The 15,803-nt window shown below is 39.9% G+C and overlaps 1 protein-coding gene across 3 annotated transcripts in view; it reads right to left on the bottom strand.

Annotated features, from left to right (window-relative positions):
• The window catches only part of ush1c (Usher syndrome 1C), a 183,090-nt gene that overhangs the window by 129,994 nt on the left and 37,293 nt on the right, over positions 1 to 15,803 (bottom strand). For all 3 annotated transcript variants that reach the window (XM_059975708.1, XM_059975709.1, XM_059975710.1), the window contains exons 5-7: positions 11,301 to 11,409; positions 10,342 to 10,366; positions 1,067 to 1,124 (exon numbers count right to left, since the gene is read on the bottom strand). In XM_059975708.1, coding sequence (XP_059831691.1) covers positions 1,067 to 1,124; positions 10,342 to 10,366; positions 11,301 to 11,409 — 192 coding nt within the window. The remainder of the gene's footprint in view (positions 1 to 1,066; positions 1,125 to 10,341; positions 10,367 to 11,300; positions 11,410 to 15,803) is intronic.

Below are 15,803 nucleotides of genomic sequence, written 5' to 3'. Positions count from 1 at the left end.
CTGGTTAATCCGGAATTGCTGCAAATAATGTAACTAACATGGAAAGTCAAATAACTTAGCACAGAAGGTAATTCACGAATCCTGTTGTAAAATGTGTAGGTTTCAAACTTGTACTCCTTCAAATTGCTTGTATTATCTTAAATTTGATCAGACATTTAAATTTTCTGCACTTCATCATGCATTTTGCTCTAAAATTGATGACCACAAGAAATCTGGATTTAGTAATTTTCTATTGTCTGTTTCTCATTAAATTACTCTAACTACTTTTGTCATCATTTTACCAAATCTACTTTTTTTATCTGCTATTTTGGTCATCTGCTCTAGTGCTTCTACAATTGTGTTTTTTAAATCCCAATGATAAACTTTTCTACATTATAGTAGTGACAGTTCTTGTTAAGTATTGACTCTTCAGGGTTTGGGTTATCTAAAAGCACGACATAACTGCAAGTCTTTCCTTCACTGACTACATTAATAATGTAATATAATCGCAAGTAGTTACTACTTTTGTTGCTCTGTAAAATAGGGAATAGTGATTGAGAAATAAAGAAAACAGTGTTCACTGTCAACAGATTAGGGTACCACAGAGAGCGTCCATTTCACCTGAACCACTATGCATCTTGAACAAATCAACCTGGTAAAATTAGTTTTCCAAGAAGCACAGTTAACCGCAAAGTTATTTCCATTTTAATTCTTCAATTTATACGCCCATTAGTAGAATATGAACTCCCTGTAATATAATTGTAGTCTTTGGAAAAACAGCTAGCAGATCCATATCATTTAGTCCGCATCAATTAGTCATTAGTCACTTAGTCACATCAGTGCACCAGTTCAAATGCTCAATTGTCCTTGAAGAATTTTCAGTGGCACCCTTCATCCTCCCACTATCAAAGTCACCGTTCAATGTGCCAGTTTTTCAGAATGAGTCTTGCATGTTAATATAGGGGTGATTTAATTTAAATTTCAAATTTAAAATGTATAGAGATTTGCTGGTAAAGTGCCGACATGAGGTGGGAATAACCAGAAATGAAAAGAAAAAGTATTATTTCTGAGGAAATCCACATCTTACCCCAGCATCTGACACAAACTGGTCCACAAATTGCCACTTCAAAGTCTCCTCAGAAGAACTAAACAGAAAATAAATGACATTTAACAGATCATGTCCTTAGCATGGTATTGCAGTACTTTTCTCACAATCATCACATCAATTAGTCAGTGCATGAAGGAAAAGTCATCTGTGTAATTTCTCCCAAAATTTGAGAGAAAGCTATTGCTATCTTGTTAACAACAGCAACTGAAAAGCATGGTTCACTGGATTTCTTGTCAACCTACCCAACAGTGCAAAAGTAAGAAAATCAATTCTGATACAAATCTGCTAAGTAAAATCATCTTTAGTTCTAGGATGCATTAAACACACTGGGAATCGAATATTGATCATTAGCTTAACAATCTTCAGTGAGCAAATGTGATGAATCGCATTTTGTGGAAACACCATCATGTTGTACTGTTACATATCCCGTAACTGGATAACTTACCAGCAAAGATAGAGAGGTCCGTTGAAGTCTGATGTCACTATGTCACTATTTTCAAAAGTTTTTATTTATAAAGGGACACAGGTAATTCGTGAATTACCGGGACACATTTCCCAGGTGGAACGTGCAATTCGGCACATTTCTCTCTCTCTCTCTCTTCCTGGGTCTACTGACCCCCCCCCCCCCCACCTCGACGGGTGCTCTTGCGATTCTCACAAAGGAGGGGGCTGGGATCATAACAGTACTAACCAACAAAAAGAGAACGCCTCTAAAAATGAACTCAGTATATAGCATATCAAAGAATATTCTCAAGTATGATCCTGGTGTTCAGATCATGTATGTACCTTAACCACAATTCTATAACGTAATCAAAATCTGCTTGTAATTGCAGATTGCTTAGGTCAACTTAGCCAAAATTACACTGTGATGACAATATGCTAGGAATGCAAAGTTGAACCATTTAAAATCTGTAACTCCCTATTGCAAGCTTGGCTTGAAGAAGCAAGTGGAAATTTGACATTTAATTGAACGACACTTAAAAATAAACGCCTGGAAATGAAGACAGATTGTTCCGTCCGCCACAGTAGCGTGGTAGTTAGTGTGCAGCTATGACAGCTCAGGGGGTCGGAGTTTGGAGTTCAATTCCAAGGCCATCTGTAAGGAACTTGTTGTCCTCCCTGTGAATGCACAGGTTTCCTCCAACTGCTCAGGTTCCCTCCCACATTCCAACGGCGTACCGGTTAGTAGCTTACGTGGTCAGTGTAAATTGTTCTGTGATTAGGATACAGTGCCTTGAAAACAGTATTCAGCCCCCAACCCTTTGTTCACATAATTGAATAGGGACGGCACAGTATTAGATTTACTCCACATTTACCACTTAGCGCTGAGGTCAGAAAGTTCCACTTTAGTCTCATCCAACCACAAGAATCTTCTTCCACGTCTTTACAGTATCTTCTAAGCAATGCTTCACAAAGTACTTACAGGCAACGATATGCTTTTATTTAGCAGTACGTGAGCCATAAGACTAATACTGCATATCAGCCAGTAACACTATCCCTACTATAAAATATGGTGGAAGTAGCATTGTGCTATGGGGATGCTTTTCAGCTGCAGAAACTGGAAATCTGGTCAGGATTGATAAGATGAATGCTGCTAAATACAGAGAGATCCTGGATAAAAGCCTACGAGCCTCTGCCAGAATGCTTAAACTGGGGAGGAATTTCATCTTTCAGATGGACAATGACCCAAAGCACACTGACAGAGCAACTATGGAATGGTTTCAAATGAAGAAAATTGATGTCCTCGTGTGACCCAGTCAGAGTGCTGACCTTAACCCAATTGAAGAGCTCTGACAGGACGTCAAGATTGCTGTTCAATGCCACTCCCCAGCTAACCTGGCTCAGCTTGAGCAATTTTGTAAGGAACTGGCAAATCTTGCTCCATCACATTGTGCAAAGCTAATAGAGACTTATCCAAAAAGACTACTGTCTGTAACAAAGGGTCCAGTCCTGATGAACTGTACTCTTCTCCATAGATGCTGCCTGGCCTGCTGAGTTCCTCCAGCATTTTGTGTGCGTTGCTTGGATTTCCAGCATCTGCAGATTTTCTCTTGTTTGCGACTGTCTGTAATAGCTGGAATAGGTGGCTCAACTAAGTCCCAATCAAAGAGGAATGAATACTGGTCCAACCATATAGATGGCATGACAGAGAAGTGCACCTTCTACTTCCACTTTTGCACGTGCCCTTCGCCCTCACCAATTTTTAAACAATATACCACAGAAAGCATCCTATCCAGATGCATCACCTGCTCCATACATGACGGTGAGAAACTGCAAAGTGTTGTGGCCACAACACAGCACATCACAGAAACCAGCCTCCCCCCCATGCTTTCTGTCTCCACCTCTCAATCCCTCGGTAAAGCCGGCAACAGAATCAAAGACCCCAGCCAAACCAGCCATTTGCCCCTCACTCCCATCCCCCAGGTTGCTGAAGCTTCAGCATTCTGCGCCACACATTACAAGGAGACATTGGAGAGTGTGTACAAGAGAGTGATTTCAGAAGAAGCAAGTGGGAGCAATCGGGAAATTCTGCACACCACAGCTCCTGAGAAAATGTTGGATTATGCATATTTAGGCACTTGGCAACACCCAATAAAAAGAAGTTCGGTTTAAATGGAGCAGGCATTGTGTGAGTGGGCCATTGTTAGAGTGAGGAGTTCTGACTTTGGCTAGGAAAGTCTTCAGCAAGAAGAGGCTGCGGGTAAATCTTTTGCTGAATTTTTCGTTCTCCCTTTCTTATTCACAGTTAAAGCTGTGGGAACGCCAGGCAGAATAGTGAAGTGTTCATCTTTTGGCATGTGGGAAGGTAGGGAGGCAAGAAACACATCCAGCCGTAGCTTCTTGCAGACCAGGTTAACGAATTGGAGCTGGATGAACTCTGGATCATTCAGGAGGTTGAGGGGTTGATTGACAGGGAGGTAGTTACATCCAAGGTGCAGGATACAAGTAACAGGGTGACTATCAGGAGGGGGAGCAGTGTAGAGTACCCCTATGGGCATTCCCCTCAATAACCGGTATACAGTACTGCTGGAGGGTGGGGGATGACCTAGGAGTGGACAGCAACAGTGGCCAGGTTACTCCAGAGAAGGAGAAGGAGAATCCCAAGAGCTTCTACAGATCTATCAAGAGCAAAAGGAGAGCAAGGGACAGAACTGGTCCTCTTGAAGATCAGAGTTGTCAGCTATGCATGGAGCCAAAAGAGATGAGGGAGATCTTAAATGTTTTTTTTTGCATCTGTATTTACCAAGCTGATAGACACAGAATCCATGGAAGCAAGGCAAAACAGCAGCAAAGTCATGCAACATACACAGATTACAGAGGAGGAGGTGTTTGCTGTTTGGAGGCAAGTTAGGGTAGAAAATCCCCAAGGCCTGACAAGGTGTCTTGGACCTTGTGGGAGGCAAGTTCAGAAAATGCAGAGATATCTGAAACATCCTTAGCAATGGGTGAGGTGTCGTAGGATTGGAGATAGCTAATGTTTTGTTGTTTAAAAAAGGCTCCAAAAATAAGCCGGGAAATAATAGGCTGGTAAGATTGACATCAGTAAGTTATTGGAAGCTATTCTAAGGGACTGGTATATAAGTATTTTGACAGACAGGGACTGATTAGGGAAAGACAATTTGGGCCTGTTCTAGGTAGGTTGTGTGAAACCAACGTTACAGACTCTTTCAAGGAAGTTACCCATAAAGTTGATGAAGGTAAAGCAGTGGATGCCGTCTAAATAAACTTTAACAAGACCTTTTATAAATACTCACATGGGAGACTAGTCTAGAAGGTTCGTTCTCTTGGTATTCAGGATGAGGTAGTAAATTGGATTAGATGTTGGCTTTGTGGGAGAAGTCAAAGAGTGGTAGTAGAGGGTTGCCTCTCTGACTGGAAGTCTGTGACCAGTGGTGTGCCACAGGGATTGGTGCTGGGTCCATTGTTGTTTGTCATCTATATCAATGATCTGGACGATAATGTAGTAAACTGGTTTCACAGATTTGCAGATAACACCAAGATTGGGGGTGTAGCAAGCAGAGAGGAATGGTATCAAAGCTTGCAGGGGATCTGGCCCAGTGGAAAAATGAATTGAAAAATGGCAGATAGAATTTAATGCAGGCAAGTGTGAGGTGTAGCACTTTGTGAGGATAAATCAGGATAGGTCGGGGGTCGGCAACCCGCGGCTCCGGAGCCACTTGTGGCTCTTTCACCTCTGTGCTGCGGCTCCCTGTGGCTTTGGGAAATAATTGGCCAGTATTTAATTAAAATGTATTTTATGTTAGTTTGTTAGCTTTTGAAATGTAATTCTAAATTTGAAGATTATGGTGATCTTGTACAATCTAAATAAGACTTTGTGGCGACACATTTCCTGGCACATCCGAAACGGCTCGCAATTAGCCAGCGTTCAGGCTAAGGGAGATAGCCTACGGGGGTTTGTGAGTACGCGTCTTTTGCAGCATCCGCGCCCATGGGGGCTGGGTTGAGGGAGGCTTAAAAGCAAGGCTGTTTAGTTCGAATAAAGTTATTCGACTGCAGTTTACTGACTGCGTGAGCACACCGCTACAACGTGTTTTTATCGCTATTAATACACGTCACCACTGCCAATACCTGACACCCGTCAGTGCGCGATTTCTTTAATTTTTCGATCCAAGGTAAGCCAACTATGGAGAATTCTAAAAACAGAAAAGTGACTGAAGAAAACAGAACGTTTAATGATACGTGGACAGATTCATTTGCTTTCACTGTTGACGAGACTGGTTTACATATGAGATTGCTTAATATGCAATGAGAAACTAGCAAACAACAAAAAGTCAAATGTCGCAAGGCATTTCCAGAATAAACACGCAGCCTTTGCTCAAAAATATCCGGATGGAGATGAGAGAAAAAAAGCCGTTTCGGAACTGATGCGGAAGGTTGATCTGAGCAAAAATCATTTCCAGAAATGGATGAAGTCTGGAAAATCAACGACATATGCTAGTTACATTGCCGCTCAGGAAATAGTCAGGCACGGGAAGCAGTTTACAGATGGTGAATATATAAAAGAATCTTTCATTAAGATTTCAGAACATCTATTCACGGACTTTAAAAACAAGAGTGAAATTGTGCAGAAAATCAGGGATATGCCCCTCTCTGCAAAGACTGTCAAAGACAGAACCATAAAAATGGCAGAAGACATCACAAGACAGCAAATTATAGACATCAATTCAGCTGTGGCCTACTCGATTGCCTGTGACGAGTCTAAAGACAAAGGTGATATTGAACAAATAGCGCTGTTCTGCCAGTATGTAAACTGCCGGGCCACAGGAAGAAATGATTGAGTTGATACCTCTAAAAGGCCAAACACAGGGGGGGAGTACATCTGTGAGGCTGTCTTGAATTGTTTAAGAGCCAAAGGAATAAAGACCACCCATCTGGTGTCAGTAGCTACTGGTGTCAGGGCACCGAATATGACGGGAACGCACCAAGGGATTTGTGGCTTTACTGCAGAAGTCGCTGGACAGAAAGCTGCTGACTTTTCACTGCATCTTGCACCAAGAGGCACTGTGCGCTCAAACATTTCCTCCGGAATGCACAGAAGTAATGGATGTTGTCATTCAGATTGTCAATAAAATAATGGCAAAAAGTTTAAATCACCGTCAATTCCGTTTGTTGCTGGACGAGCTGGAAAGCGCATATTCTGATCTCCTGCTGCACAACAAAGTCTGGTGGCTGTCGAAAGGGGAGGTGCTGAAACGCTTTGTCGCGTGTCTGGAAGAAGTGAAAACTTTCCTGGGCAGCAAAGGGCTCACCTTTCCTGAGCTGGAACAGCCAGAGTGGCTGGAAAAGCTACACTTCATGGTAGACATGACAGCGCACCTGAACACGCTGAACACAGCTCTTCAGGGGAAAGGACGCACAGCCCTGCACATGATGGAGGATGTTTTGGCATTCGAGCGCAAGTTGACAGTGCTTTCCAGAGATTGACAGAAAGGCACTTTGTCTCACTTCCCCAATTTGAGAGAGTTCAAACAAGGTCACGACATGATAAATTCGGAGTATTTACATTCTGCAATTATCGCAATGCAAACATCGTTTGGGAAACGCTTCTGTGAGTTCAGAGAGGAAAAAAAAACACATTATCCTTCCCGGTCACTTCCCTAAGCATCGATTCATCTCTACTGAATACGACTGCATTGGCAGGTGTGAGTAAACCTGATCTTGAGATGGAACTGGCCGACATAGCCGACGAAGACATATGGGTGTCCAAGTTTAGACGCTTGACAGCAGACCTTGAAGATGTTGCCCGTCAGAAGGCCGTTCTTGCTCAGAATCACAAAAGGAGTGATATTGAAAACCTCCTCCAACTGGACAAACTTGTGTTCGAAACATAGAATGCTTTCCCCGACATTTATGTAAACATTAAAAAGTATGCGCTTGGAGTCCTGTCGATCTTTGGATCCACATATGTATGTGAGCAGGTGTTCTCCAACATGAACTTTATTAAAAACAAACCGCGCACGCCTCACAGATGACAGCTTGCGATCCTGTGTAAAGATGAAGGTGACGTCATACAGCCCTGATGTGCAGACGCTGTGCGCTGAGGTCCAGGAGCAGAAATCCAATTAACCAAGTATGATAAATATTTTAATTGCCTATTGTTTTACGTATATTCATATTTTTTCGTTGTTCATTGAAATAGTCCTTTTATTTTTCAGGTTGACAGCTGGCTGACGTTATTTTTGGTTTGCTGCTGGCGGAAAATTTAAGTTCGGCGTTTTTCATAAATACAAGAAGGACTCAAATAGACATTGAGTATTTTACTTAAAAGTAACCTTCAACCCAACGTCTTTTTTTCGGAGTTCAAAATGTTTTTGTTGCATGCAGAAATGTAATTTCGTTTTCTCTGCAGGAGTTCATCAATTTCATAAATGCAACACATTATAGTTTGTTTATACATAGCATAAAGGCAAAAAAAACGTTGTATGCAGTGTTATTTCATTTTAAATGTCAAACGGGTTTTGCGGCTCCCAGTGTTTTATTTTCTGTGGGAAACGGGTCCAAGTGGCTCTTTCAGAGGTAAAGGTTGCTGACTCCTGGGATAGGTTTTGCAAAGTGAGTGGTAAGGCACTGAGGAGTGCAGTAGAGCAGAGGTATATGGGATACAGATCTATAATCCTTTGAAAATGGGTTGTAAAGAGGGCTTCTGACTCATTGGCCTTCTTAAATTGAAGTATTGAGTACAGATGCTGGGATGTTATATTGAAGTTGCAAAAGATGTTGGTCAGGCCTAATGTGGAGTATTGTATGCAATTCTAGTTACCTACCTACAGGAAAGTTATTGATAAGACTGAAAGAGTGCAGAGAAAATTTACAAGGATGTTGCCAGGACTACAGGACATGAGTTATATGGAAACGCTGAATAGATTAGGACTTTACTCCATTGAACATTTGAGAATGAGGGGAGATTTGATAGAGGTATACAGAATTATGAGTGGTATAGATAGAGTCAATGTAAGTAAGTGTTTTCCACTGAGGTTAGGTGAGACGAGAACTAGAGGTAAAAGGTGAAATGTTTAAGGGGAGCATGAGTGGGAAATTATTCGCTCAGAGGATGGTGAGTGTGGAACGAGATGACAGCAGATGTGGTGGATTCAAGTTTGATTTCAACACTTCAGAGAAATTTGGATAGGTACATGGATGGGAAGGGTATGGAGGGCTACAGTCCTTGTACAGGTCAATGGGATTATGCAGATTAATAATTCAGCATGGACTAGATGAGCTGAAGTGCCTGTTTCTATGCTGTAGTGTTCTACAACTCTCTGACTCTCCAAACTGAAGGACTGTTATAAGAATATTGACTGGTCTCCTAGTATGATAAGATGGACTCTTGACCTCTCCATCTACCTCATTCTGACCTTGCACTTAATTTCTGCCTGCATTGTACTTTCTAACTAAAACATTTGATTTGTCATTTTGTTATTGTTTTCCCTTGTACTACCTCATTGAACTATGGCAATGGAACTATCTGCATGGTTTGCATGCAAAATAAATTATTTCACTGTACTTTGGTACATGTAACAATAATAAACAAATTTATCATTAAAATTGGCTCTGCAAAGTGCTCCAACCATTGCTAGCATTCTTGTCAATGCGCTGACCTTCCTTAATCAAGTTAGATGGGAGGGTCACATGTCTGACACTAAACTCCCAACACATACAAAATATTGTAGGATCTCAGCATGTCAAGGGCCCTTCATCAGCATTGGAAAGGAAGAGGGCAGAAGCCAGGCTAAGAAGGTGGGGGAATGGGAATGAAGAGCCAGATAGCAGCTCTAACACAGTAAGAGACCTCCAGGAAGACAAAGAAAACCCTTCAAAGATGTTCTCAAATCCCATACACAACATCTTCACCAACTCATCGCAATACCTGGACAATAAATATAGAAGGAGCATCTGGGTAGACCAAGGCAACAAGTTACCACAGAAGCAGCGGAAGAACACAATATTCATGACAAGCTAATCCCCGTCCAGTAAATATCATCTGTACCACGTGATGTAGACTATGTGAATCTTGCACTTGGCTCAGCAATCCTCTAAGAACTCACAGAATTGTACTGGAATGAAGCTTTCCCAGATTTGAAGCAACTGGCCAAGGAATAGTTGATGTTGATGATATAAGAATAATGAGTCAATTTCCACACAACTCCTTTTAATAAGTCATCAGACTATTTGTTCTAGTGGTTCTAACATTGGCAGGACACTATATAAAAAATAAACATTCTCATCAGTTTCTGTAATAGTACATTTTACCCTGGTGGAAGATTGTACCTCCTTGGATGGATACAAGTGCTCGCATTGATTGCGTGATCAAATCTATTAATATATATATGCTCAAATCATAACTATTTGACAGGGAAACAAGATGAGCAGGCCAAACTAACATAAATAACTCTTAAATCATAAGTAACCCATAAAATGTCGACAAAATTCACATGTGTGCATTAGCAAAGCCTATGCATGCTAACTGATGAAACTCTATCAGAAAGTAATCAAGCAACACCTGTACTCAGCAAGTTCTAGTCCAGAAGGCAAGCAACATAGAGAAAATGGAATTCATGGCTTTTATGCTTTACCAATACACTAGCACTTTTCTCCAACAATCCAAGCTCTGTCTAGATGAGATAGTGATTTGGGTAGCCACATAGAACAATAGATCAATGTATGTAGCTCGGTCAGAATGTACAGCCTAATCAGATTACTGGGTTTAGAAATAAAAATAAAGATCCTCTTACCTTTTGACAGGAATCATTCCAACATCTGAAATAAAAGCAAATTCGATATCAGTAGCTCCTTAAATGTCACAAGTAACTATTTCCAATTCTACAGACAAAAACATGCAAATTTCTTATGGGGATTGACAAGATAGATGCAGGGATGATATTTTTTCTGCCTAAAGTGTCTCAAACCATGAATCAAAAATCTGGAATGGCTAATGCCTCATTTTGATCTGGAGATGAGAAGGTACACTGTTACCCAGAAGGCAGTAATTTGTTGGACTCCTGTACCCAACCCTGTACTCAGCATATTCCAGATAGAGCTAGTTAGGTTTTTGGTTAATAAGGCGCTCAGGATTATAGGCTTAGTATAGGAAAACGACCCTAACATGGAAGATCAGCTACAATCTTATGGAAAGATGAAGCATGTTCAAAGCATAAAGATTTTTCATGCCCTGTTTCTAATGTCTTGATAAAACACTACTATGATGAGAGTCAGATTCAAAGATATACTTGCCTTTGATTCTATTTTTCTGTAGTGGTTTGCAATAATAACAGAAAAGCAATTGGTAAGACCAATTTAATGACAATATAATAAATGACTCAGTTCCAGTAGTGGTATAGAGCTTGCAACTTTGCAACTCATTCTTCCATGTTTGTCTTTGATGGGGAAAAAATATAGATGGCTTCTAATTAGGAACTTCATGGACGTGCATTAGAAATATTAATTGAAAATTAATATCACATCAGTCTTAGAATGAATCTGATTATAAATTATTGGATAACTGCACAAGAAAAGTAAAGATAGAATAATTTCAACAAATCAATTTATTGGCATTGTGTTGGATATTTTATTGCAAGCTTATCAAGAGACTAAGTATATTAGATTCCAAGTCCACATCATATAAAGAATACCAAATGTACTTTCTTACATGTAATATCTGAAAAAGTTAAATCTTTAAAGTATTTACACTTACGTCTAACTTTCAGCGACACAGTCTTTTTGGCACGAATAAGATTTATCACTTCCTCATGTGTGCAAGATTCTATTGAGTAGCCATTTATCCGAACAATCTCATCTCCAAGCTAGAAAACATTAAGAGGAAATCTGATATCTGCTCAGAATACAACTCAGTGGTTACATCCACAATATCTCAATTGTTTCTGAGTTTCTGGTTCAAATTCTATAATCCTAATGAATACTTTGCTTGCAGATATCTTGGTCATTTTCCAATATAGTTAATTCAATTCACTCCTTTGTGCTGACCTCTGACTTCTGAAATTTATTTGTAGTACAACTCCAGTAAGAATATTGCTATATAAATTGTTTTACATGATGAAACTGGTGTTCCTACGCCATCTACTGGAATAATAATGATTAAAATAACAAACCTTGAGATGACATCATCTGGGACACAGAAGTGAAATGGTACTTTCAGTTATCATTGAATACTGTTGGGTAGCAACTGTACTGTAATTTGCTTCCAAATTTCAGTTTCATTTTGGATCCAAATTTTACTCTAAGTGTGCAATATGTATCATGTGCTCAATGCTATAGATCAAACAAGACTTTCCATATCAATGTCTTCAAGTATTTGCTTTGCAGTTTTCTCTTGGTACATGGCTCTGAACCACAGTCATATTTTTACAGACTGGATCAATTATACAAATAAAATAGATTAGTCAATTTGGGAAAAAATGTACAATTCAAGCTATGACATATACAATAATCATGAGCAATGAAGAGTTCATTCGTCTTGTATGCCATAAAACCACTGGAACCTTTTTCATAATCAGCAAAGTTAGTATCTTACAGCTGATGGAGTCATTGTTATTTCATAAAATTATCTCACCTAGTTAAATACTGCAGTATTGTAAAACCAGATTCAAGTGAAAACTGACTGTTACCAGAAACTCCACGTCTAAGTGAATAAATGAGAGACAACGATGCTCACCCCTCTTCTCTTCATCTCAACTAGATTAAAATGTATTGCAACAAAACAAAAATCACGTTTTTATTTTAATAAATTTTATATTTCATAAAACTAAAATAAATGTATCCAAGGAGAACATTGCATCACTTTTCATTTGATGAAATTTTGTTATGCATTCCCCAAACACAGGAAATAAATCTTTCAGTAGCCACCCTCTCATTCTCATTTATGCTTGAGTTATAGAAATAGGTGAAGGCAGTAATGTTGTGCTTTCACTATAAGCAACAATTAAATAAAAGATTCTAACCATTACTATTTGTAGAAAATAATCAACAATTGATTCCCAAGAATGAAATTAGAGAAGTGCAGCTCTCTGAATGGAGGTTAAGCTCCTCTTTTTATCAAAACAGTCTTGCAGTTCAGTACCTCTCTGTCTCCTCTCTAATTACACCATTCAACTCTCAGGATGAGCCAGAGATTCCATTTCTTCTCAGGGCTGACCACAGTCCTCCTGTCATTCCATGCTGGGGCGGGGGGGGGGGGGGGGGGGGGGGAGGGGGGAACCAAAAAATTATGAATGGAATTGGACTGCTGCCAGATAAGATCATCCCCTGCTGCAAAGGCTGGGAATTCATCACTCCCAACGGCCCAGCAAGAGAACAGTTACACCTGCAAGAAACAGGTTGGCAGGTGGGTAGTTTGAAGATAGAAACATAGAAAACCTACAGCACAATACAAGCCCTTCGGCCCACAATGATGTGCCGAACATGCACGTTTGTACTTTCGCCCTCTATTTTTCTAAGCTCCATGCACCTGTCCAAGAGTCTCTTTAAAAACCCTATTGTGTCTGCCTTCACCATTATCAGCAGCAGCTCATCCCATGCACTCACCACTCTCTGCATAAAAAACTTACTCCTGACATCTCCTCTGTACTTACTTCCAGGCACTTTAAAACTGTGCCCTCTCATGTTAGCCATTTCAGCCCTAGGAAAAAGCCTCTGACCATCCACACAATCAATGCCTCTCATCATCTTATACTCCTAGAGGATGTAGGTCACCTCTCATCCTCCAAATCTCTTCACTAAGAATGTGGTCATTCTTTGGACTTTGTAGTTCTGGTGGGCTGTGGAGACCGAGTTCATTTAAAACTATAGATTTCTGGATATTCGGGGAACCAAGGATAGCTTAGCAAGATAATGCAGAAGGTAGAATAAAAACCATGATCTTGATAACTGGCAGATTGAAGGCCAAATGCCCCTAATTCTCACGTTCTATTTGGTAAATATTAATTGGGAATGCTCAACCAGCAAAAGAAAAACACATTTTCTGTCCCTCACTCCTCAAAGTCTTCTTCCATTTCATTTTAGTGATAACACACATGATGGATAAGCAGTTCACCTGTGAGGTGCCCATGATAGAATGGCAGGCCTTGATGATTAAACATTTTCATCCAACTGTTGATTTAAGTAGCACGCAGCATGGAATAGATGGTGCCAGATCAGGTTCCTTGGTCCAAACTGAGCTAGCTTATCTGAGCCATAAATGGTTCCACACCACAAAAAAATACACTAGTGGTTCCATTCCCAATTGTTGTCAAGTGCAGTGGATGCTGCTGGAGGATATAACTGGGGCCAGCTACGAGTTTCTATCCTTTCCCGTATTAAGCAACATACCAGCACACACTTTTGCATCAGGAATACCAGATTTTTCACTGGTTGGCTCTACAATGTAAGCCTAGGTAACCACTGGATCAGGTAGGGTATGGAAGACACTTGTGATTTCATATGGTGAAGGATCTCATCCATTCCTGAACTACTGTAATCAGGTGCATTTTGATACTTTGCAAGAAAACCTCTGCATCACCAGCTTGGTGAGCTTCAAGTGACTCAGTTGATCTGGCTACTTTTAGACTTGTAAAGGGAAGTATCGACAGTTAGAGCAGGTAGTACTACCTGGTGGGACAAGCATTCTGCCTAATGTTAATACACTCAATAGATACTTGTTACATGTGAGGGGAAGGGCACAGGAACATATGGAAAAACTAAGGTAATAAGGAATCTGAGTCCGCAGCTGATTATGTAGGACATAAACAAAAGTGTAAGTTAGAAGCACTGGATCTATTTGGCAGATACTAAGTTTGGAATTCAATTCACAAATAATAGCATGTGATCATATTTCAGGCAACAGCGAGGGAGGGAAACAGTAAGTGACCGATACTGTATAAACAAGACAAAAATTAAGATACATCTAACATATTTCTTTGGTGAATGTGATTCATTAACTAAAATCAGATTTATCCTTCCTGAAAAATTCTAAATAAACTAAACTAATTACTCAAAAGTTTTCTGAAAGATCTTCAAAATCAAATAACCTGTTTGATTCCATAGTGCTACGTTAACTACCGTGTTTCTTGTATTATCTTTTTTTAAACTTCAGATTTCTAGTTAACTTCAGTTGTTGTTTGATTTTCATCAAAATAATTGCAGACGCATTACAGATGTACACTTCTGGACAAAATTCATCCAGTTTTGCTTTATCAAACAAACTCATTCTCCTGTGTCATTATCTCATGATATTTCTACATGGAAACCTTCCCCACGACCCAGCAACCCCCCCCCCCCCCCCCCCCGCGAGCAGAACCTTGAGGACTGAGGAGATGCAATTTTGCAGTCAATTGAACAAGAAATCATTGAACAAAGATTTGCACATCATTAGTTGGCTGGGAAAAAAAAGTATAAACCTGAGCTATAATGTAAAGTTATCCACATCAGTGGAAAAGGCACCTGGAATACAAAGAATGAAATTTCAGACAGTGCCTGTCGTCCTCTGAGACAGCAGCTTGGAACAATGAGCTTCCTATGCAACACATTTCCTTCAGTAAAGGGTTAATGGCCCATCCACCTGATTTACCAATGCAGTTGATACACAAATCGTGCACTTACTTAATGTATCTGAAGCTATCTCAAACACAGTAAATATATTCCAGGATAAATCTTCCAAATGTATCTGAAAGGTTAGCAATGAGAGCTGTGTTGTAATTGTTTTCACTGGTGACAAGAAAACCAATAAAATAAGCTCTAACTGTACAAAAGGATTATTAAAACATATCAGCCAATCTTCTAAACAGAATATTTGAAAGTAGTAGTATGGACCTCAGGGGGGAAAATTGCTTATTTTGAGTGAGTGCTCATAAGCTCTATTGGAGTATTTTACTCCATAACAGTTACTTTCTTATTCATCCAGAAATACTAGAACAAATTATGGTGGAATTATACAAATCTCAAGGTTGTATAGTTTATACATTCTTTGAAAATAAATGTACTTTGCATCTTTGAAATACTGTGCCATTTCTTGTGCTGTTGCATCCTGGAAAAAGCATGGGAAATTATAGATGTATATCACTTACAGGACGAGGTCAATGAAATACATGAATGGCAGTGTGATAAATTGGAACACAAGTTGGTGGGTGGCTTTGTGCTGAAATTAAATAAAGGAAGGTTCTTAACAATTGCAAATGTAAGGTGCTTGTCTACAGTAGGCTGTCCA

Source organism: Hypanus sabinus, chromosome 7 (genome assembly GCF_030144855.1).
Source record: "Hypanus sabinus isolate sHypSab1 chromosome 7, sHypSab1.hap1, whole genome shotgun sequence".
Lineage (NCBI taxonomy): Eukaryota > Metazoa > Chordata > Chondrichthyes > Myliobatiformes > Dasyatidae > Hypanus > Hypanus sabinus.
Note: the sequence above shows the minus strand (reverse complement) of the source record. Positions and strands in the feature narration are given on the sequence as shown.